The 24083-nt window shown below is 40.3% G+C and overlaps 1 protein-coding gene across 9 annotated transcripts in view; it reads left to right on the forward strand.

The window, feature by feature from the left end:
- DGKI (diacylglycerol kinase iota) overlaps window positions 1-24083 on the forward strand; it is a 441930-nt gene that overhangs the window by 370133 nt on the left and 47714 nt on the right. For all 9 annotated transcript variants that reach the window (XM_040471856.1, XM_040471863.1, XM_040471861.1 and 6 more), the window contains one exon: window positions 18088-18113. In XM_040471856.1, the coding sequence (XP_040327790.1) occupies window positions 18088-18113 (26 nt within the window). The remainder of the gene's footprint in view (window positions 1-18087; window positions 18114-24083) is intronic.

Genomic DNA, 24083 nt, shown 5'->3' on the forward strand with positions numbered 1-24083 from the left:
GTGCTTAGGTGCCATTCTGAAACTGGGAAAATAACCCCATCTCCCTCTGTGCTCAGAAGTGAGGGCAGGGGTTGTTAAGCCACTAGAGGAATGGGAATTTTTCTTGTTTTCGGGGGCTATGCCACAAGTAGAGCCTTGGGTGCACCAGAGATCTCTTCGCGTTCCTGTCTTGTGTACCCTGGGAGTAACACGTGCAGGTGGCTGGCTCACTGTGCCGTGCACTTTTGCACAGTTGGTCCTCTCTTGTCTGAACCAGTCCCTGGATCTTCTTTAAGGGCTTGCCATTGAAATCTCGTCAGTTTGGTACAGGGTTTTAGGGTATGTTGAATGGATCCAAGCTATAAAAACAAAAAGCAAAAAGGGTGTAGGGGCTGTTAGATGTTAGTCCTACAAAATGATGGCACATCTGTCCTTGAAGGCCCAGTTTTTCTAAGCATCAGGATTAAAGTTTCGTCAAGAGCGATAAGAATCATCTCCCAGAGCCTGCTGGGAAAATGTTTGGACTGTCAGGCAATTGTGCAGTGTCTGGGGACTGAGAGATCAATGATCTTTCCTTCCTTCCTGAAAGAATGCAAAGTCCAGAGCTGGGTCTTCTGTCATGTCGTCCCCAGAGGGTCCCACCCTGTGGGGCTCTCGTTCCTTGGGACATGAGCTAGGTCCTTGGGCATCTGTAGCAGGCTTTGGCAAGAGGAGGGAAGAGGGGACGCAGCTTCTCTTTCCCACAGATTCTCGTTTAATAAGTAAGGGTGCCTCGCAGGATCTGGGCTGAATGTTTGTTTCTAATTTGAACAGTCAGAGTAGAGAGAAGAGGCCATAGTTTTTCCTGAATATGGTGTTGGTACACCTCCCTGTGACATGAAATATTTCTGCATCGAAGTCCTCTTTCCTGACCATGCGTCCTGGGACTCACCCTTCAAAGGTGGCCCTCCTCCCCACCCAATCCTCGGAAGGTCCTGGAGGAATTAGCTCAGGCCCTGCCGCCTCATTCCCTCCTCCTCACCTGCGCACAGAGGGGGATGCCCTCAGGGAACACAGGTGAAGGGGTGCTGCGGAGAGCAGGGCGGTCTGCCTGAGTCTCCAGTCCTGCCTTTCCGCTTCTCCTCCCATCGGTCCTGCTTCTCTAAGTCCAGGCATTCGGTGTTCAAGAGTCTGTTTTAAGGTTTCAACTGACTTCCAAAATAGCCTGTTCATCCTTTTGCACCTTTCTCAAACTGCCACCCAAACGTTTCTTTTCTCAGTGCCTCTGCCTTAGATGAGTAATTTGATTAAACTGGTTTAAAGTATGGGTGATAAATTTGAAATCCTTCCAAAAATATTTGCCCATGAATCTCATGTTGGGGGGATATTGATACTAGTAATTGCTCGGTATGTGTAGGCGTGGGGTCAGGGTGGGGTCAGGGTCAGGGTGGGGTCAGTCATGGGGTCAGGGTGGGAAGGGACTTCTTTATTGCCTTTAGAAATGCGAGGGTAGGTGTAGGGGGTGGAACTTCTCTCAGGAACCTCTGGGGACCCCTGAACCCACCATCCCGAGGAGACCAGCACAAGAAAAATCTCTCCAAAGTAGAGAAACTGCTTGCTTGGAATCCAGGGAGACGGCGACCACATTTTCCCTTTTCCTAACTTCTCCGGCTCTTGTGCTAATCATCAAGCATAAGAACACTAACAACAAAAATTGCCTCACAATTTTCTCCAATTCTCTCTTTGATGTTAGTCTTACTCCATAAACCCCTTGGAGTCTCCTTAAAAGTGGGATAAAATGTTGTAAGTTCTGTATCTCTGACACTTCCTGAAATGGAGTTAAGTTTATAGCTGTGGTTGATATTCACACATGGAATTATTTATTCTCAAAGATAGAGTCTGGGGAGCCCACTTTCACTTCTTGTTCTCACTATTACTGTAATATATTTGTGTTAATTTATCATTTTCTCATAGAGCTCATTTATGATTTTGTGTTGTTTCTAATATATTACTCAGAAACTGTCCTGCCCTTGGACACAGAAGCGTGGGGAGGAGACAGACACTTTTCAGATTCTGTCTCCCATGCCAGTGTCTTGAACATGAATCCCCTCTTCTGAGAAGGGGGTAAAATGGGAGATGTTGATAGGAAAATTTCTGGAATGTGTATTGTAGTTATCTTCAGGAGAAGTGCCAAAGCACTGTCCAAACCTCACCTCTTTTTTTTCCTCTTCCATTTTCTAAAGCTGGATTCAGAAGTTCTTATATTTTTTTAAACTTTAGTGATTTGAGAGAGAGAGAGAGAGAGAGAGAGAGAGAGAGAGAGCATGGGAGGAGCAGGGAGAAGGAGAGAGAGAGAGAAAGAAAGAGAGAGAGAGAGAGAGAGAGAGAGAGAGAGAGAGAGAGAATCCCAAGCAGGCTCTGCACTGTCAGTGCAGAGAACACCGTGGGGCTCGAACTCACAAACTGTGGGATCATGACCTGAGCCAAAATCAGGAGTTAGATGCTTAACCAACTGAACCACCCAGACACCCCCAGAAGTCCTTATTTAATGAAAGTAAAATTAGTTGTGGGTAAGCCTTTGCTTAGTTACCATGGCCCCACAAGGTAGATATTGCGTATCCTAAGTATTGTAATATGTGTGATGGCCTTTTCTGTAAGTTTCTTGTGTTACCACTAAATGTAGCACTCACGTGATTTGCCTTCTGAGCCCAGAACTTCATTTCAATTTACGCTTAAAAAAAAAAAAGTCCACATTCACAAAACTCCTGGTTGATCATGCCTCAACAGGACCTGTTGGTCAGCATTTCCCGAGTCACTAAGCTTTAAGAGCCAGTGGCATGCTAATGGTCTCTCCCTGCTGATACTCCCTATTGGCTCTCTGCAGGTGTATCTCCCTTGGTTTGAGTTCAGAGTAACACGCCTTTTCTATTCCTTTATTCCCCCCCTCCACCTTTTTTAGGAATTAAGCAGGCAACTATATTGCAAAAACTGATTTCTAACGTGAAGTATCACCTCTTTTGTAACTGCACGGCTGCACTGTGTCTATTACACAATTAGTTTCATGTTTTCAAAACACTGACATGCTTCCTAGGCATGTTCATAGTTTAGGTAATAAAAAGTGCGATAGTCAAGTTTTCATGTTGAATGAACTTGGTCAGTATTGGTTTTGTCAACACTACCTCTTTCATCTGTTTCTTCCCTTTGTCCACTGCCCACTTTTGCCCATTCGCCCTCTTCTTTACCAGTGGATTTCAAAAACCTTTCCCATCATTTTATTGCAGTTCTTAGGGATGAACATGAGGTGGCAGTACAATTTCAAGCTCAAAGGGTACTTAGGGGCTTCCTGCTCAGCAAACTGATTGTGGAGGGTGGATAAGAGAAATCGAATTGTACAAGCCAGTGGTGAAACAGTGATATTAAAAAAAAAAAAAAAAAAAGCCAACTAAATACAGGAGCTTAAAAAAAAAACAGAAGAGATTTTAAGAATTGCTCATGTGGGGATCATCAGGTATATAGTTGAGCAGGAGAGTCTCAAAGAATAAGAAGTTAGGAGCCTGAAGGGAATTAAGGAAATCACATCAAATGAAGAACTTACCAAACAGCCTTTATTATTTAAGTTCTGGGTCTTATTTCTTTACCTCCACACAATTATCCATCTCTCTCTACTTCCTTGGAGTTTGCTCTTTCCTCAGCCCTTCGCTCTGTGGTGAATGTTACCTTTGAGGCTATTTGGCATTCCCTGAATGGGTTTGTGACCACTTGAATAGAGAATGTATTTGTCTTTCTCATCTCAATGCCACTTTGTATGGTTGCTGTAACTTTCATCTCTCTGGCTCTCGTTCTCTGTAGCTCTTTTTTACTGTATGTGCTTTGTTCATTGTCTTCATAGCAATATTCATAATTAGAGGAAAGAAAAGCAAACAGAGAGAGGATTGTATGGTTGATGGAAATTCTCAGTGCCAAGGGATTTCAGTTCTGTTTTACCTAGTTAGGGATGCTTTGGTGCTAGAATAATGGCCATGGAGTGGTCACCTAGATCTGTGATCTCACTATTTCTCCCTCAAACTCTCAAAATGATGTCCTAGGCTAGACATAATAGTCCTCTAGGCAGTGCGTATCCTTGAGGGAAGCTCAAGGGAAAAAAGCCGTTGCCAGAGATGATAATCTATAGCCATTCTTTCAAATCACATTAAATCATCCCTTTGTTTACTTAAATGAAAATTCTTTGTCTACCAACAGTTTCAGGAAATAAATTGAATTTGTGTATCCTCATGACTTCAAGGTAAAACAAAGGAAAAATAGAACAGAGTTTCTGCAGCAGTGGTGTAGACTCTTGAAATGTGTCTGGAAGGGATGTCCAGCTGGGAAACCAGCTTCCATTTGGGCTACTTCTTGGGAGTTTGTTAACCGACATATAGCAGTGATAGTTTAGGCAGGGAACAGCATCCAGCCCAGGGAACTTTGCCCAAGCCTGAATGCTGCTGATGCTCTGCACTTGGAACAACAGCATTAATTAGCACATGATGAGAGGCTGTGTCAAAGAAAGATGGGATTCTACCAAAATGTGAGAAAGGTGGATGAGATAAGCCCTGGGTAGGATCAGCGCTGTCGTGAGAAGGAAAGAGAAATAAAAGTAGAATGATGAAAGGGAGAGGGGAAGAACATTCAGAATTGACATAAATAGCTACAAACCAGAGTCCTCTATTTTCTCTTCCTCTTCCTGAGTAGGATGGATGGTCACCTTTGCTTATTGAAAGTGGTATTTTTGCTGTGGTCCTCCTGTCTAAAGCTGGAGGGTAAAGAGGGAAGGCAGACAGAGAAAGGAACATTGATAAAATACTCGTAGAGAGAGTTGCTTTCAATATGTGGAAATGGGCTGCCTTCCTGTAGTGCACCAAGTGGACTGTAGAGGTCGCATAGCTTCTGGCTCACCTTACCACCTCGTTTGCTTTCTATTATCATTCCGTGTTAGTAAGCAGGAAATAAAGGGGCCCTGGCTCTTCTGGCCAGGTCTATGAGTTGGTATGAGTATTTCAGATTTTCCCTCCCCCATCCACAATTATAGAAATATTCTATTGCTCAGTATTTTCAGAATATGGATCTCTGCTTTTGTGTCTATTCAGACTTAGTTCTTATACCTGTCCTGTATGTTTATTCCAACTTCATCTCTATGTGGTAACCTCTTTCCTTGACCTAGCCTCTATCAGGTGGTGGTTTAGAAATGCTAAGTAGAGGGTGTATGGATTGGGGATACTGGGAAGGGAAATTGACATTTATTTATGAGTGATTCTCTCCAAAAAGTAATGGACCCATGCAGATGGGTCCCCAGTATTCATTTAATCTGTCTTTAAGAAAAATTTTATCTAAACTGGACAATCTATGGATCTCCTACCCTCCTCCTAGGAAGGAAATGATACAGACATTCTAAGAAGGGCCAAGTAGGAAAGCCATGGATGCTATTGAATTAAAGCCATGAGATGAAAAGAAAACAAAATACTGTATAGAGACTTTAAAAATAGAGTCAGGATAGTATTATTCAAATAAAAAGATATAGTATTAGGATGAGCTTGCAGGTTTAGAGCATTTCATGAAGGTTGCCAAGAAAATGCGTTCTTCAACGTTTATTTATTTTTGGGACAGAGAGAGACAGAGCATGAATGGGGGAGGGGCAGAGAGAGAGGGAGACACAGAATCGGAAACAGGCTCCAGGCTCTGAGCCATCAGCCCAGAGCCTGACGCGGGGCTCGAACTCACGGACCGCGAGATCGTGACCTGGCTGAAGTCGGACGCTTAACCGACTGCGCCACCCAGGCGCCCCGAAAATGCGTTCTTCTAAGATGTCTTGCAAAGCATCATACCATATCCCACAGGCTGAAATAGTCGTGATGTTCATCATCTCAGTTCCAGATTTATGATTAAAAACAATAAAACATCACAAGAGAAGTGTAGTACTTCTTAAAGACTTTTGCCTTGATAAATATATTACTCTTTGGTTCTTATGTGTTACGTTGCTGGTTGAAGACTGCACATTTTTCAGTGTCTTTAAGCCTTGTAATTGATCTACTTGAAAGATTAGAGGTCTTAAAAGGAAACTTGCTGATGGAAGGAAATCTAAATAACTATCTTAGATTTTCTTGAGATTCCTAGTGTCTTGGTGGCTGACAATAGGATCTACAAGCTGTGCTCTTCAGTACAATAGCAACTAGCCAATGTGTGCCTGACGTCTCATTCCTTCAGGTTCTTTATATGTACATACATTATCCTGATAAAATTATTTATTCCAAAATGTTATAGCTGTGTATAGTTTCGGGTTTTCAGACTTGGAAACACTCCTATTCTGAAGGAGAACAAACTCACTCCATTGAGGCCTTGGGGACAGTGCCTGAGGCCGACTGCCACAAACACAGATTTTGTTTTTTAAGTTTATTGTTTTATTTTACAAAATCAAGTGACCTTTGCTCTGGGATCCATAATGTGTCAGTGCTGGTTTCAGTAGAAAATAATATTTTAATTTTTACCAGGTAAATTACATAATCCCCCATCTAAAAGTAGTGTGTTGTTTTGCCTGGGACTTCCCTTATTTTCAAGTTCCCATGTATATCCTAGTTTGAGAAGTATTGCCTTCATTTAAAAGGAGAGAAAAGTATGAATATTCTACTTAGCAGGGTTAACATTGGGAAGAGAACTTTTATCAGCAAATCCGCAAATTGAAATTCATAGTGAAAGTAGATGTAATTCTTGGAAGTTAGCCATGGAGTAGGAGGATCCTAGGCTTGCCTTGTCCCCTGATTACAAGTAGGTAGATATCAGTTATCCTAAATACCCCAGAAATTGACCTGAAGAATGGCAGAACAAACTCCAAAACTAAAGGTAGAGAAGAGGCCACGTCAAAGAAGGTAGGAAGTGCAGAGACATGGTTTGGGAAATAAACATGCGGCTGCTGTGGAAAGGAGGGAGCCATAGTCATGCAGAAGGGCAAGAGACAGATTAACACACAGGGGGAGCACATGGGGAAAACAAATTCCCATAGCAATTGGCTTGGGAAGCAAGGGGAACCAAATTTCATGAGTTCTTGCAACCAGCATGCTGGTCTTAAAGCCTGCAGTTTTAAAGATCAACAGGCTTGGCTGGGATAGAGCCTAGAGAGCATTGCACTGCTCTTGGAGAAAAGGCAAAGCAAACAGCCCACAGACATATAGCATGGAAACAGCAATCAGAAGACCACCTGGGGCACACAATGGGGAGGTTATTCACTCATCTTGGAGCATGTCCCAGAGGGACAGCATTCATGGAGAGATACCTCTGGGAACAAAAGAACTGCCCAGTCCCATTTCCCTCCCTCTCCCCTCAGCATAAGTGCAGGGCCACCTGCGGGAACTAGCACAGGACTGACACTCACTACTTAACTTGCTTACATCAAGCCCCACCTGCTGGCGGAACCACACCTCCCAGTCACACTTACCTCAGTGCCAGCCCAGAGGGGACCCCTCCCCCAAGTGCCTAAGCCCCTACTCACACTCTCTCCCAGCATGGGAGTTTTATAGAGCCTCAGTTTGGGCAGCAGTGGTGACAATTCTCATTTCATAAACAGATCAGAACAAACCTAGTTAAAACACATCACATTCAGGCCAGGGACCAAACACTGCTCACAACAGACAAAGAGAGCCTCTGCAGATGACTGGCCTGAAGGATGAAGGACCAAGACAAAACAGCAGAGCACATACAGCACACATTAGAGATACTCCTAGAAGCTCCAGGCCCTGGGACACAGGGAACCCTATATGGCAGGGCACTACAGGACCTCTTCTCTATAAGGCCATTACCCTCAAGAATAGGATATATAGCTGACTTTCCTAATACAGAGAAACAAGCACAGAGACTTAGACAAATAAGAAGACAGATAAATTTATCCCAAATGAAAGAACAGGACAAAGCCACACCCAGGCATCTAGGTGAAATAGATATAAGTGACATACCTGATGGAGTATTTAAAGCATTGATCATAAGGATACTCACTGGACTTGAGAAAAGAGTGGAAGATATGAGTGAGACCCTTAACACAGAGATAAAGAGTAACATAGCAGAGATAAAGTTTCAATAAATGAAATGAGAAACATGCTTGATGGAATAAACAGCAGACTAGCAGACTAGAAGAAGCAGAGGAATGAATTAACTAGAAGACAAATTAATGGAAAGCAATCAAGTTGAACAAAGAGAGAGCAAAGAATTACGCAAAACAAGAATAGTCTTAGGGAACTCAATGACTCTCATCAAACATAATGACATTCACATTATAGGAGTCCCAGAAGAGCAAGAGAGAAAGGGGTGGGGGGCATAAAATATATTTGGAGAAATAAAAGCTGAAAACTTTCATTAATCTGGGGAAAGAAACAGATATCCAGATCCAAGAGGCACAGAGAACTTGCATCAGAATCAACAAAAGCAGATAGACACCAAGACAAGTTGTAATTGGCAAAATATAGTGATAAGAAAAAATTTTTGAAGCAGCAAAACAAAAGAAGACAGTAACTTACAAGGCAAAACCCATGAGGCTAGCAGGGGATTTTTCAGCAGAAACTTTCCAAGTCAGAAGGGAGTGGCACGATATAGTCAAAGTGCTGGATGGGAAAAATCTGCAACCAAGAATGCTGTATCCAGCAAGGCTATATCATTCAGAATAGATGGAGAAATAAAGCGTTTCCTAGATAAACAAAAACAAAAGGAGTGCATGACTGCCGAACCAGCCCTGCAAGAAATATTAAAGGGGATTCTTGGAGTGGAAAGGAGAGACCAAAAGTGACAGGATAAAGTTAGGAAACTGAAGGACTAAAAATGAATATTTATGTAAAAAATCAGTCAAGGAACTCACAAAATAAAAGATGTAAAATATAACAACATATACCTGAAACATGGGGAGGAGAAGAGTAAAGAATGGGTTCAAACTTACACTACCATCAACTTAATATAAACAGCCATATGCAGAGGAGGTTATGTACAAACCTAATGGTAACCACATACTAATAAATATGCAAAGAATAAAGAGAAAGAATTCTAAGTATATCACTAAAGAAAGTCAGCAAAACATGAAAGACAAGAAAGGATAAGAGAAAATCTTCAGAAACAACCACAAAACAAATAGTAAAATGGCAATAAATACATAGCAGTCAATAATTACTTTGAATGTAAATGAACTAAATGTTCCAATCAAAAGACATAGGGTGTCAGAATGGATTAAAAAAAAAACAAGACCCATCTATATGCTGCTTACAAGACACTCATTTTAAACCTAAAGACACCTGCAGAAAGTGAGGGGATGGAGAAAATCTGTCATGCTAATGGAGGTCAAAAGAAAGCTGGAGTAGCAATACTTACATTGGACAAAATAGACTTTAACACAATGACTACAACAAGAGACAAAAGGACACTGTATAATAATAAGAGAGAACAATCAACAAGAAGATATAACAATTGTAAATATTTGTGCACCCAACAAAGATGCACCCAAATACATAAAAGAGCTAATAACAAACACAAATGAACTAATTGATAATAATACAGTAATAGTATGGGACTTTAATACCCCACTTACATCAATGGACAGATTATTTAAGCAGAAAATAAACAAGGAAACAATGGCTTTTTAAAAAGTTTATTTGTTTATTCATTTTCGGAGAGAGGGAGAAAGAGAGAGAGAATCCCAAGCAGGCTCCTCACTGTCAGTGCAGAGGCTGATGTTGGGCTGGAGCTCATGAGCCATTAGATAATGACCTAAGCCAAATTCATGAGTTAGGCACTTAACCAACTGAGCTACCCAGGTGCCCCAGGAAACAGTGGCTTTGAAGGACATACTGTCCCAGATGGATTTAACAGATCTATTCTGAACTTTCCATCCTAAAACAGAATGCACATTCTTTTCAAGTGTACATGGGACATTCTTCAGAATGGATCACATATTAGCCCATAAAATAAGCCTCAACAAATTCAAGAAGGTCAAAGTCATACCATGCATCTTTTCTGACCACAACACTCTGAAACTAGAAGTCAACCGCAAGAAAAAAAAATCTGGAAAGACCACAAATACATGGATCAGATAACATGCCACTAAACAATGAATAGGTCAACCAGGAAATAAAAGGAGAAATTAAAAAATACATAGAAACAAGTGAAGACAAAAACATTAGGGTCCGAAACCTTTCTGATGCAAGAAAAGCAGTCATCAGAGGGAAGCTTATAGCAATACAGGAAGCAAGAAAAATCTCAAAATAACCCAACCTTATACCTAAAGGAGCTAGAACAACAACAATAAACAAAACCTAATACTGGCAGGAGGAAGGACATTATAAAGACTAGAGCAGAATTAAATGATATAGAAACTACAAAATAATAGAACAGATTAATAAAACCAGGAGCTGGTTCCTTGAAAAAAAAATCAGTAAAATTGATATATCTCTAGGCAGACTTAACCAGAAAAAAAAAAAACCAACAAAGGAGTCAAATAAATAAAATCACAAATGAGAGAGGAGGAAAAACAACCAACACCACAAAAATACTAACCACTTCAAGAGAATATTATGAAAAACTACATGCCAACAATTTGGACAAGTTAGAAGGAATGGATAAATTACTACAAACATATCAGCTACCAAAATGGAAGCAGGAAGAAATAGAAAATTTGACCAGATCAGTAACCAGCAAAGAAATTGAATTAGTAATCAAAAAGCTCCCAACAAACACAAGTCCAGAGCCCTATGGCTTCATAGGCTAATTCTGCCAAACACTTAAAGATGAGTTAATACCCATTCTTCTAAAACTATTCCAAAAAATAGAAGAGGTAGGAAAACTTCTGAATTTATTCTATGAGGCCAACATTACCCTGATACCTAAACTAAATAAAGACACACTAAAAAGGAGAACTACAGGCCAGTATCCCTGATGAATGTAAATGCAACACTCCTCAACAAAATACTAGCAAATACAAACCAACAATATATTAAAAAAAAATCATCTACCATGATCAAGTGGGATTTATCCTAGGTTGACAGGATGGTTCAGTATTCACAAATCAACCAACATGATACTTCACATCAATCAGAGAAAGGATAAAAACCAGGTGATCTTTTCAGTAGATGCAGAAAAAAACATTTGACAAAGTACAACATCCATTCATGATAGAAGACCTCAACAAAGTAGGTTTAGAGGCAGCATACCTCAACATTACAAAGGCTATGTACGAAAAACCCACAGCTTACATCATCCTTCATAGGGAAAAATGAAGAGCTTTTCCCCTAAGGTCAGGAACAAAACAAATTTATCCATTCTCACCACTTTTATTCAACATAGTACTGGACGTCCTAGCAATCAGACAGCAAAAAGAAATAAAAGGCATCCAAATTGGCAAGGAAGAAGTAAAACTTTCACTATTTGCAGATGACATTATGCTATATATAAAAAATTTGAAAGACTCCACCAAAAAGTTGCTAGAACTGATAAGCAAATTAAAGTTGCAGGATACAAAATCAACGTACAGAATTCTATTGCATTTTTATGCGCCAATAATGAGGCATCAGAAAGAGAAATTTTGAAAACAATCCCATTTACAGTTGCACCAAAAATAATAAGATACCTAGGAATAAACCTAACCAAAGAGGTCAAAGACCTGTAGTCCGAAAACCATAAAACACTGATGAAAGAAACTGAAGATGATGCAAAGAAGTGGAAAGACATTTCATGGTCATGGATTGGAAGAATGAATATTGTTAAAATGTCTATACTATTCAAAGCAATCTACAAATTTAATGCAATCCCTATCAAACTACCAATAGCATTTTTCACAGAGTTAGAACAAGAATTCAAAAATTTGTATGGAACCACAAAAGACATTGAATGGCCAAAGCAGTCTTGACCAAGAAAGGCAAAGCTGGAGGCATCACAATTCCATACTTCAATATATTACAAAGCTGTAGTAATCAAAACAGAGTATGGCAGCGAAACAAAAAATAGACACATAGATCAGTGAAACAGAATAGAAAATCTAGAAATAAACCCACAACTATATTGTCAAATAATCTTCAAGAAAGCAGGAAATAATATTCAGCAAGATAAAGGGAATCTCTTCAACAAATGATGTTTACAAAACTGGACAGTAACATGCAAAAGAAAGAAACTGGACCACTTTCTTACACCATATGCAAAAATAAGTCCAAAATGAATTAAGGACCTAAATGTGAGACCTGATACCATAACAATCCTAGAAAAGAGCAAAGGCAGTTACTTCTCTGACATTGTCTGTAGCAACATTTTTCTAGATGGTTCTCCTGAGCAAGGGAAACAAAAGCAAAAATAAACTATTGGAACTACATCAAAATGAAAATCTTCTGCACAGAGAAGGAATCACTCAACAAAACTAAAAAGCAAACTACTGAATGGAAGAAGATATTTGCAAATGACATTCCAATAAAGGGTTAGTTACACAAAATACATAAAGAACTTACACAACTCAACACCCAAAAAATAAAAAGCAGACACTTCTCCAGTGAAGACCTACAAAGGGCCAACAGACATGTGAAAAGATGTTTATCATCACTTACCATCAGTTATGATGCAAATCATAACTATGATGAGATATCACCTCACACCTGTCAGAATGGCTAAAATCAACAACACAAGAAACAACAATTGTTGGTGAGGACATAGAGAAAAAGGACCCCTTGTGCATTTTTGTTAGGAATGCAAACTGGTGCAGCCACTGTGGAAAACAGTACAGAGGTTTCCTCAAAAAGTTAAAAATAGAACTATCCTACAGTTCAGCAATCACACTACCAGATATTTACCCAAAGAATACAAAAACACTCATTCAAAAGGATATATGCACCTCTGTGTTTACTGCAGCATTATTTATAATAGCCAAACTTAGGAAGCAGCCCAAGTGTCCATCGATTCATCATCAGTGGATGAAGATGTAATGTATATATACAATGGAATATTGTTCAATCATAAAAAAGGATGAAATCTTGCCATTTGCAATGACATGGATGGAGCTAGAGAGAATAAAGCTAAGGAAAATAAGCTAGTCAGAGAAAGACAAATATCACATGATTTCACTCATGTGGAAGTTAAGACACAAGATAAGCAAAGAGAAAATAAAAGAGAGAAAGAGGGAAAGTGACAAATCAAGAAACAGACTCCTAACTATAGGGAACAAATTGATGGTTACCAGCGTGGAGGTGGGTGGGGGGGTTAAATAGGTGATTGGTATTAAGGAGGGCACTTGTTATGATGAGCATGGTGTATTGTATGGAAGTGTTGAATCACTATATAGTATGCCTGAAACTAATATAACACTATATGTTAACTAACTGGGATTAAAATAAAAACTTTAAAAAGCCAGAAAAAATTTACAGAAAAATAAAGTGAAAACCAGCAAGACACTTCCACAAAGCAGATACTTGAATGGGTGAATAAGTGAATAGATTATATCTTAATATATATTTTAGTTATTAGTCACCTTTCAACCTCCTTTTAATATTCCTCTCCCAGTGCAGTGGTGACACAGTGGAAAGAACCCTCAAGCTTTTCCTCAAGAGTTTTCAAAAACTCTGGACCAACTTTTGCTCTTTTCTTCTGCTGTGGTACTAGGACTGTTTCATAATTATTGTGTTTCTTATGTTTCTGTTTGTGGAGGCCCTATTCCATCCTTTATTCCTTCCTTCCCCTGCTCCCTCCTTCCCTTTTTCCATTTCTGAATTTCATAGAAATCTGTTAACAGCTGTCACGTGCCCCCACCATTATCTTTTTAGTGCACTCCCACCTTCAGTTCTGTTTGTCAGCAGATCCTTATTCTAATTTCTTATTGGAGTATTTTCTTGTGGATATCATGCTGGTTCCTTTTTACTTATTATTCATATTTGTACTGGAGGAGTTCTTTTTGGAACCACTAGTTTGGAACAGATAATTAGGGATAGTGGGTCAGTGTGTTTCTGGAAACTTGACTCTGGGTCTGTTTTCAACTTCTTCTTCTTCTTCTTTTTTTTTTTTTTGTTAGCAACAATACCCTATGGAGTTCCATTCTACTTTTAGCTAGCAAGACACCTGGCTCAGAGCGGAGGGCTTTCTGCCAGTTTTTGTGGTACATTGTATAACTTATATCATTTAAGTGATCTGAGATCAAAATACTCTTTCCCTGTCTCCCTGGAACTTGGTCCAATTTTTACTGTACTTGGTAGCTCTTCTTTATAGATGATTTTGGCTTATAGGCATCTTCTAGTTTAGTCACAGATAATGTTTCCTTCTGTTTCTCCTTCTCCCTGTTATTTTTCATGAATTTCAAAAAGAAGAACAGAAGGCTTGCAATAATAGTTTTTAACGTCTTCTGCCTTTATTCTTACATTTTCGTTCTACACTGTGCACCCTGCCTGGTCAGAAGCACAAATGGGAATGTGTGACTTCCTGCTTCAGAACCTTCATTTAGCTTAGAAGGTTAAATTACCAACACTTTGAAATGGGCCGTCAGGCCCTGTGTGTAACAGCCCCTGCCTTTTCTGTCTCTAGTCCCAGCCAATTACTCCTTTACATTTTAGCAACACGGAGTTACTTGCCTGTCTGATAGCATATTATGAAGTTTCCTGTCTGAATTCCTTCTCATATGCCTGGTGTTTCTGCCTAGGCTTCTTCTCCTTTCTTACTTACCTAACAAGCTTCTGCTTCTCCTTCCAAGCCTGGCTTACATGGTCCTTGCTTGTTGAAAGACCTTACTATTTGGGGACAGAATGGGTCTCTCTCCCATGCTCCCTCTTTACTTTGTACATGTTTTGACGATTATACTGTTTTCACTGTAGTCGGGTGTTTACGTATTTTTCTCCTTCACTAGGTTGAATTCCTTGAAATTGGTATCTTGTTCATCTTTATATCCCTGTCACAAGGCACAGGGCCTGGTACCTAATAGGGGCTCAAATAATAATTACCATTTAGGTTTGGGTTATTATAAGTAGAAAGATTGAAAATAGGAGGGAGATTTTAAAGTCCAGGACTTGAGTTCTTGTTTTTATTATTTTACTTTGCTGAATTTGAATGAGATATTAATAACAGGTTTGAAAAAAGGGGGGGTGCCTGGGTGGCTCAGTCTGTTAAGCGTCCGACTCCGGCTCAGGTCATGATCTCACGGTTCACGAGTTCGAGCCCTGCGTCAGGCTCTGTGCTGACAGCTCAGAACCTGGAGCCTGCTTCGAAATCTGTGTCTCCCTCTGTCTCTGTCCTACCCCCACTAGTACTCTGCTTCTCTCTCTCTCTCAAAAACAAATAAAGCATTAAAATTTTTTAATGTAAAAAGAACCTCACAAAACAAATAAAACTAAGCAAAATCAAGTGCAGATACTCTGTGGACCGTAATAAAAGACTAGTACTGAGGAAAGAGGTGAGGAAGACCCGAAATCCTGGAGTTATTTGAATGCTAGTCCTACTTTGCGTTATATGAGCAGATGCTATCTCCAGGATAAAGTGTATCTGGAGGAGAAACGAACAGTCTGCAACCCAGCCACAAGTCTTGCAGGTGCAGTGGGAGGGAAACGCAGTGAGCTTTCCCGCATTCCTCAGTTGTCAGGTTGAGGAAGATTATCTGTTCCTGGGGCTCAACCTCTCTGTTTTAAAAATAACTACTTAGATTGCTGATTTCATGAATTTCCCTCTCTCCTGAGCTAAGTTCTGTAAAACTTTTTATGCCCATTTCCAGCAATAATGGATGATGTGCATGTCTCAGTAGTATAATTTAGTGACTCGTTAAGAGTGAAAGGTGAAATACTGAGTGAGGATTGAAATACTCCATATGTCTTAAAATTCCACAAATCCAGGCATGTGGGAGACATTCAGCACAGCAAACTCAACATGACTAATCCTTAGAAAACACTCTGAAATTGATAGTTCTTCCCCACTGCCTGGACGTACCGCAGAATGCATCCCCTTGGGACTTGAACGAAGCCATCTGGAATTTTTCAGATTTAATATTAGTGCTTTGCCTTCACAGAAAGGCATTGAAAGCTCTGCTTTGCAAGCCTTCCACCTGAGGCATTTAGTCGTCTGTTGGCGTGGATTTTTCTTTGTTCCTATAGCGCCGTGAGAAATTAATTGCAAACAATCCAAGATGTGTTTTTGCTTGATTCCCGTCACAAAACACCAGGGCTGAAGATGTTACCTTGTTGCTGGCTCTTTTTGATGCCCTAGAAATCGTAAGAAATTATCTTATTTCAAATACATGCTTCTCGGTAGACTCAACTTCCAATCCCATTCAGCTCTATTCAGCTCTATTCAGCACTCTCTCCCCGCTGTGTTTTTCCTAATCGTTAAGGCAGATTGTGGGTCTCTTTTGCTGGGTGCATTGGATGTCTTTTGGCTCTTTGAGTGCTCACATTATCCCCATTCCAGAGCTTGGAGCTTGTCTCCTCCATAGGCCCTTTCCTCATGGCTGGCCTAGGAGCTGGCAAACCCGTCTGGCAGACAGTTTGCAGGGGACATGATGGTTTTTTGAGGAGCTCCATAATGTGTCTGAGTCTAAACACCAGTGTGGTGGGGCTGACATTAATTCAATTCAACACATTTCAGTCAGGGGCCTATTCTATACTAAGTAAGACATGGTCCTATTTTTCTTTTTGCTCACAACTCAGTGGGGAAGACTAGTGTCTGGATGGTATAAAATAGGGTACTTCCAAGAAGAGCATAGATTGTCTTCCCCTGGGGAGACCAGTGGCATTTCTCAGGCAGCGAACTAACTCTGCGGGGGACTGGCCTGGGGGAGGGGGGTAGCCTGTAGCAGGTTCCCTTTCAGTGCTCCCTGTGTCCATGACCCCGATGTCAGGTTTTCCCCCTACCAAATCTGGGGACCCTCTATTGTTTTCACATGCAGAAGTTTACTTGACAAGACAGGTAAGGTTGAAATGATTTACCATGTTGCCCCTAACAGAAATCGAAGGCTTTCTCACCATGACTGCTGTGTCTTTATACTTTACTGATCACTCACATAATGAACAGGAATATTAACAATCAGTAGATAAAGTACAGCATTATCAAGCGTCCCAAAGTAGCTAAAACCTTCCTTCCACCTCTGTGCATCCGCCAAATCATTCTTGTCCCAACATTTGTCATCATGTCTTATAAATACTAGTTATATTACTGGGTAGATTACCAAACTCTTGTGCTAGCCTTTGGTCCCTTCCATGCTACAGATTCCAGCAGGCTGGTCATTTAGAAGAGAGGGTGCTTCCCGGCATTTCCCTTCAAAATTCCGTGAAAACAGAATTGTGTGTCTCACTTTATCCTATGAAAAGGACGAGCTGGTGGAGTCAAGACTGTCTTTTAAGCCCGAGGGGAATTCATCTTCAGGGTTGTGTCTGTACCGTTCAGAGCAACTCAATGAGTAGTGAGCTGCGGAAGAAAGAAGGATGTTTATTGTGAAGGGCTCGATAAGATGCTTCATCGGTGCCTTCCTCAAATGGTGTGGAAAAGTCATAAAAGGCATTGATTTATAAAAGCTCTATGGGACCCCGGTGGTTTCCCTCTTGCCTCAAACTGGTTCTTCCGGGTTTAGAACTACGAGTCTGGCACGCAGAGGGCCTATGGCGTGCTCACTGAAACATTCAATTCCACAAAGAATGGAAACAAAAACCAATAATGAGAAGGGTACATACCATTTATTTTACTTATGTCTCATTTTTTACCGTCCCAAGTAGATTTCTTTTTACTCACACTCCATCTGGTGCTGATTTTCATCCCTGGCATTTGCTTTGGAAGCCTGGCCTTGGGCATTTGGGGACATCACAGGATTCCATCCATTACCACATTTCTCTGACTTTTCTGTTTGTCTGTGATAAATGCAGACTTCACTAAGTGTGTTGCAGTCCTATAACACCATGCAGTAGACTGAAATTATATGAACTCCAATCACCCAACCAATCCGGGTAAGCTTTGAGAGTTATTGATTAGAATAAACTATTTGACCAACAACTTAATTACACTATCTACTGTATTGACTTTCTATTTAACTGAATTTGGGGGGCATTATTTCTAGGAGTTTATTCTTGATCGGCATTGCATTTATAAAGTGTCATTTACAAAACACTTATCATGCTTATTATCTCGTTTTAGGTCACCAGTCTCTTCAGAAGATCATGGTAAGAATCTGTTTTACTTATACTAATTCAGGATTAAAAGTTGAGCGCCGTTCTTGCATTTCATTGTCAGAGGCAAGAATTATCTGAGAAAATGTTTCTAAGACGTTGGCCTCATGTATTTTTTGTGTGTGAAATGTCAAGCACTTTAAAAACTCAATGCATCCTAGCTAAGTGTGATATCTCATAGTGTCTTCAAATCTGTATATAACCATTTTGGTGGACGAATATTACAAAGCTTAATTTATCTGCCTGATTTCTGTCCCATCACTGGATCCTTTTTGTGACTTGGGGCTAGCTGTGTAACATCTCTGAATCACAGATTTATATCTTTTAAAATGAGGGTTTGTAGTAGATATTCCCAAAAGTCCCTTCAGGATTGGATGTTGGAATTTGCTCAGTCTGAAATGAACCTAATTGGTAATGGTCTGAATTATTACCCAGCCAAGGTGAGTTATTTGCATTTATGACACAATTATTCCATTCAAAGGATAAAATGTCTAGTTTTGTCACATTTAACTTTGAGAGTTGTTCATTTTTTCCTTCAGTCATACAAAAATGTTCACTGAGTGTCTACCATGGGTCCGTTCTGTTATATAATCATGTTATACAAATATGCTGTTGGGGGCTATATGCAGGGACAATGTGGTATGTGACAGAATTGTCCCCCTCAAGGAACTTTATGAGTCTTGTGGCAAAGGGGTGGAGGAATGACACATACCTCTCTCAATATAAAGTGAGATGTGACTAATCTTATAAAAGAGAAATACACCAGGACCCTGGAACTACCGGCATTCCTCCTCCTGCCATCCCCAGGTTGGCCAAGGGCACCATTACCCCCTCAGCCAGCTAAGTAAAGCACATGAAGGCTCTGTAAACTTCCCCCCTCATCCCCTCGTTCTGTTTGGTCACCAAATGCTATTAACTCTGGTTTTTATATTCTTTTATCTCTATTCTCTTTTCCATCCCATGGCTATAGCTTGGGGCCTCTCCATGTCTTACTTGGACTTTTAAAATTGTCTTATTAACTGGTATCCATGTCCTAGTTTTCCATCCTCCAGTTCACTGTAGACTTAGCACCACACTTGACCGTTCTACAGCAAAAATCTACTCCCATTGCTTATGGGAGGAAATCTTACCAGTAGACAAATCATTGTATTCAGCTTTCCAATATTGTATCTTCACATGGAATAGAAATAGTAAATGATGAAACCTTTGTCTACCTCTACTGCTTATTGCTTCTTTTGGCCTGTGTTCCCCTTTCTGCTACCCATGCTGTATCCTCTCGCCATGTAGTATCATATGTAATTTCTAGACCTCACCATGTTTTCATGTTTGCCTGCTTTTATCGGTGCTGTTGTTTGTGACAGGAAGCTACTCCACTTTTTTGCAAGTTACACAGTTTATACTTACCATTTGAGACCTTGTTAATCATCTCATTTTCCCCAAGAGCTTTCTGACCGACTTCTCATTTGCAAGAAATATATTTCTTCTAGAATCTGACACATAGGTTTGATGCTTGATTTACCTGTCTCCCCTGCTAGACTGTGAGTTCTTTGACATAGATCCCAACAAATAGCCAACATTCAACAGATGTTCATTAAATGAATGACTTAGGACAAAGTGAGGGAGTTTTAGGCAGGCCTATTCTGTCATATCATAAGATCTCTCATAGTACTGAAATGAAGATGTATCACATTCTCTGAAGATCACAGCACAAATAATGTTTAGACCTGTTAAGTAAGAATTAGGAAACCAATCACCAAATAATGACCTATTATGGTATGCTGTTTTGCTCATTGGTGTTGGTACGACCAGGTTTTTTATTGCGTGGTTCCAGGTCCTTGGGCCTCCAAGTTCCAATGACTCAAAGCTTGGGTTCTGGTTTTTATTTTGAACTAGGGTCCCTCTAAATGGCCCTTGCTTGTTTTGACCTTCCAGTCTATTAGAACTTATCTTATCCCCTATTCCATAAAAAGGGGTATGTGGAGAGACTTCTGAATTGCAATTCTGTAGTTTGCTAGGAATTAAGGAGTTATGAGCCATCAGTGAGCATTGGTGGTGACCTTGGAAGTCCTTGAAAAATGATTACCACCAGAAAGACTTGCTCAGTATAAATAGTACTTCAGAATTGATCATTTTAAGACCCCATATAACTGGTTCTTAACTAGTATTAAGTACTTAACTAGTACTAGTAGAACTAGTTAAAGAAATATTAACCAAATTTGGGGGGGTTTTATTCTCATGGCTTCAAAAAACTTACTATAAAACCATGCCTCTTAGTTTGAGTCTGTAACTTCCAAAAATCTCTGCGAATATGTAATTTGAAATTACAGGGCTGATTTTTGTAATCTTATTAATTTTCCATCATCTTCTAGCTCATGTAACCTTGGAAACATATTCTTGTCCTTTTCTTTATCACCAGGATTTTCTGTTAGCACTTAAAATATGTTTTCTCATGTTTATGCATTTTTAAGTGTTCATTTTTTCTGTGGTTCACATTAAACCTCCCGAATATTCTGTCATCCAGTTTACATTTGGACACGATGATGACATTGCAATATGTGTGCTTTTAAAAATGGTAAGAAGTGACATTTTTACTTTCTCAAACTTAGTGATAAAAAAATTGAGGCTTATTGGGTAAATGGAGAGTGAAATTGGCATATAAAACCTCATGCCTCTTGACTGTTTTGTTAGCTTACTACCAATGACCTTTCTTTTCTCTTTAGTAATCGGTTACTCTGGATATCTTCAAAACAGACTTTGTTCTTGAGAAAATCTAATTTTCCGAAGTCTAATATCCCTGGCATTCTCAATTCTATGAAAGATTACCTTTCATAGAAAATAAGCTTGAATATCATGGCTCTTCATTTATCCTCTATTAGCTTTTACTTCCTTATCTGTGAGGTGGAGCTATTCAGGTCTACCCTGCCTATGTCATGGAATTAGGAGTTCAAGTGGGAGATCATCTGCGAAATCACTTTCCAGTTTGTTAAAAGTACCCCAAACACAATGCTATTATTGTCCAGGCAGTCAGTGCGGAGGTGTGAGTTGATTAGTGATATTTACTCAGCACTGCATACTTTGATAAGGTAAAAAGAGAGGTGCTTGGGTGGCTCAGTCTGTTAAGCATCCAACTCTTAGTTTCAGCTCGGGTCATGATCTCGCAGTTTGTGAGTGGAGCCCTGCATCAGGGATTCTCTCTCTCTCTCTCTCTCTCTGTCCCTCCCATTCAATCTCTCTCTCTCTCTCTCTCTCTCTCTCTCTCTCTCTCTCTCTTTCTCAAAAATAAATTCTCTCTCTCTCTCTCTCAAAAATAAATTCTCTGTCTCTCAAAAATAAATAAAAAATAGAGAAGTTTGGGGCGCCTGGGTGGCGCAGTCGGTTAAGCGTCCGACTTCAGCCAGGTCACGATCTCGCGGTTCCTGAGTTCGAGCCCCGCATCAGGCTCTGGGCTGATGGTTCAGAGCCTGGATCCTGTTTCCGATTCTGTGTCTCCCTCTCTCTCTGCCCCTCCCCCGTTCATGCTCTGTCTCTTTCTGTCCCAAAAATAAATAAATGTTAAAAAAAAATTAAAAAAAAAATAGAGAAGTTAAAAGATGTCCTGGGGGTGGAAGAGGGGCAGAAATCTGTTTCCTTCAACATTATCATTAGATACTGAATTTACATTGGAAACCTTTTTATATCGGGATGAGGAAGAGTGAAATGGTTTACACACAATGTAGCTTGTGGTGACAAAGTAAAGAAACAGTTCATGATTAGATGTGGGGTCGCATAGAAAACAGACCATATACGGCATAAATGAAATGTAACATGTTTCTATTTATATAATATGGAATCAGAGTCATTAAGAATAAAGGCTAAAATTTATTGAGCACTTTTTGTACAGAGGCACCGTACTAAAGTGCTTCAACTATATGAGAGTTCATTTCATCCCACAGTAGATGTGTTATTCTCAATTTTTTAGTGGAGGAAACAGACTCACAGTGCCTAACTAACTTGCTTAAGATCACACAGCTAGTGAGTGGTAGAGTTAATTTTCAAACCCAGTTCTAACACCCAGCCCTTGCTTATTTATGTCCCCCGTCTCTGGAAAACAAAAGAAATGATTGTCAGCGTTAAGGTGAATTGATAGAATTATAGAAGGAAAGGAAAAACTCCCTTTAACAAGAGTTTATTTACTACTGTGTAAATAATCTCTTTTTAATGACAAAACAAAACAGAACAAAAATAACAACCTGTCTCTCCTGCTGGGAATGATTTGTCCCTGTAGGAAAAGTAAATACCAATGTCACATTCTCTCATAATTAGTTAACTGAGTGAAACCGAAGCTTCAGGGAAACCTGCCACGCTAAATCCCAGTGGAAACATTACATTTTAATGTTACAGCTGCAAGCTGGAGTCCTCCCCCTTGTCGGGAGATAAGCTTGGCAGGGATTGATCGTCCTGTCCTCCGAGTTCCCTTTGCATTTAGTGCCTCTCACCTCATCGTTTAAATTGCTCCTGGAGCCAACTGCTGTGCCCAGGCGGCTTTGCCTGAGCTCTCAGATTCTGTTCTGTCCTCTTAGCCTGCTTATTTTATGGGCCTCTTAGGATGCCTCTCTCCTGACACTGCCTACACCCATGCACTGGCAGACTCATCTTCCAACTGATGTCTGTTCACGTAAAAATACAGAACAGTGGGGGCCCTTGGGTGGCTCAGTCGATTGAGTGTCCGACTTCGGCTCAGGTCATGATCTCACAGTCCGTGGGTTCAAGCCCGAGTCAGGCTCTGGGCTGACAGCTCGGAGCCTGGAGCCTGCTTCGGATTCTGTGTCTCCGTCTCTCTGTCTGTCTGTGTCTCTCTCTCAAAAATAAATAAACAACAACAACAACAAAAATACAGGACAGTAACTGACTCTTTTTTATTTAAAAGTTTTAAGTTTATGTATTTTGAGAGAGAGAGAGAGAGAGAGAGAGACAGCATGAGTGGGGGAAGGGCAGAGAGAGATAGAGAATCCCACGCAGGCTCCACTCTGCCAGCTGAGGAGCCCAATGCAGGGCTCGAACCCACAGACCGTGAGTGTAACTGATTCTTTAGCGAGAAAGTTGCAGCAATCTGTTAGATTCCCCTGGAATGTCTGAAGCAGGCATCTCCTTACTGTCTTACCTCCTAGACCTGTTGGCAGTAATGGTTCTTACAGAATATGGTAGCTTTTTTTGTTGCGGCAGTAACACAGTGGACAAGGATGAGGGAGTGGCGGATATTTGGAAATAGAATTTTGAGAACCACAATAACTGGTGTAAGTGCCCAAGGATGCATCCTCTATCAGGCTCAGAGGCAGTATTTCTTTGCAGCAGGTTGTGCAAAAAGACACATTGTGGGGTGGCCTAACGCTCTTTCATATATCAATAGCTGTCTCTTGGCTCAAATATCATAGATTCATTTTTTCCCCTAATATAAACATATGTGTATGTACAGTTTTACTGACATAGATAATATTCATAAAAATAAAAAAAAATTCATCAGCTCAGTTTAAATGATAACCAAAAGGAGCTACTGCCTGCCCAGCCCCCAGCCTAAGAAATAAAATATTTGCGGGGCGCCTGGGTGGCTCAGTCGGTTAAGCGGCCGACTTCGGCTCAGGTCATGATCTCGCGGTCCGTGAGTTCGAGCCCCGCATCAGGCTCTGTGCTGACAGCTCAGAGCCTGGAGCCTGTTTCCGATTCTGTGTCTCCCTCTCTCTGACCCTCCCCCGTTCATGCTCTGTCTCTCTCTGTCTCAAAAATAAATAAATGTTAAAAAATTAAAAAAAAAAGAAATAAAATATTTGTAGCAATTTAGAACCTTCCTGTTTGTCTTTCTGTTTGCATTCTCTTCCCTTTCCTGCAGATAACTTTATTCTGCTTTTTTGTGAAGAATTTCCTTGTTTCTTCTGATCATTTTACTACATGTACACATATTCCCCACATGAGTGTGTGTGTGTATATATG

Source organism: Herpailurus yagouaroundi, unplaced genomic scaffold, assembly GCF_014898765.1.
Source record: "Herpailurus yagouaroundi ecotype Mexico unplaced genomic scaffold, PumYag 100, whole genome shotgun sequence".
Classification (NCBI taxonomy): Eukaryota; Metazoa; Chordata; class Mammalia; order Carnivora; family Felidae; genus Herpailurus; species Herpailurus yagouaroundi.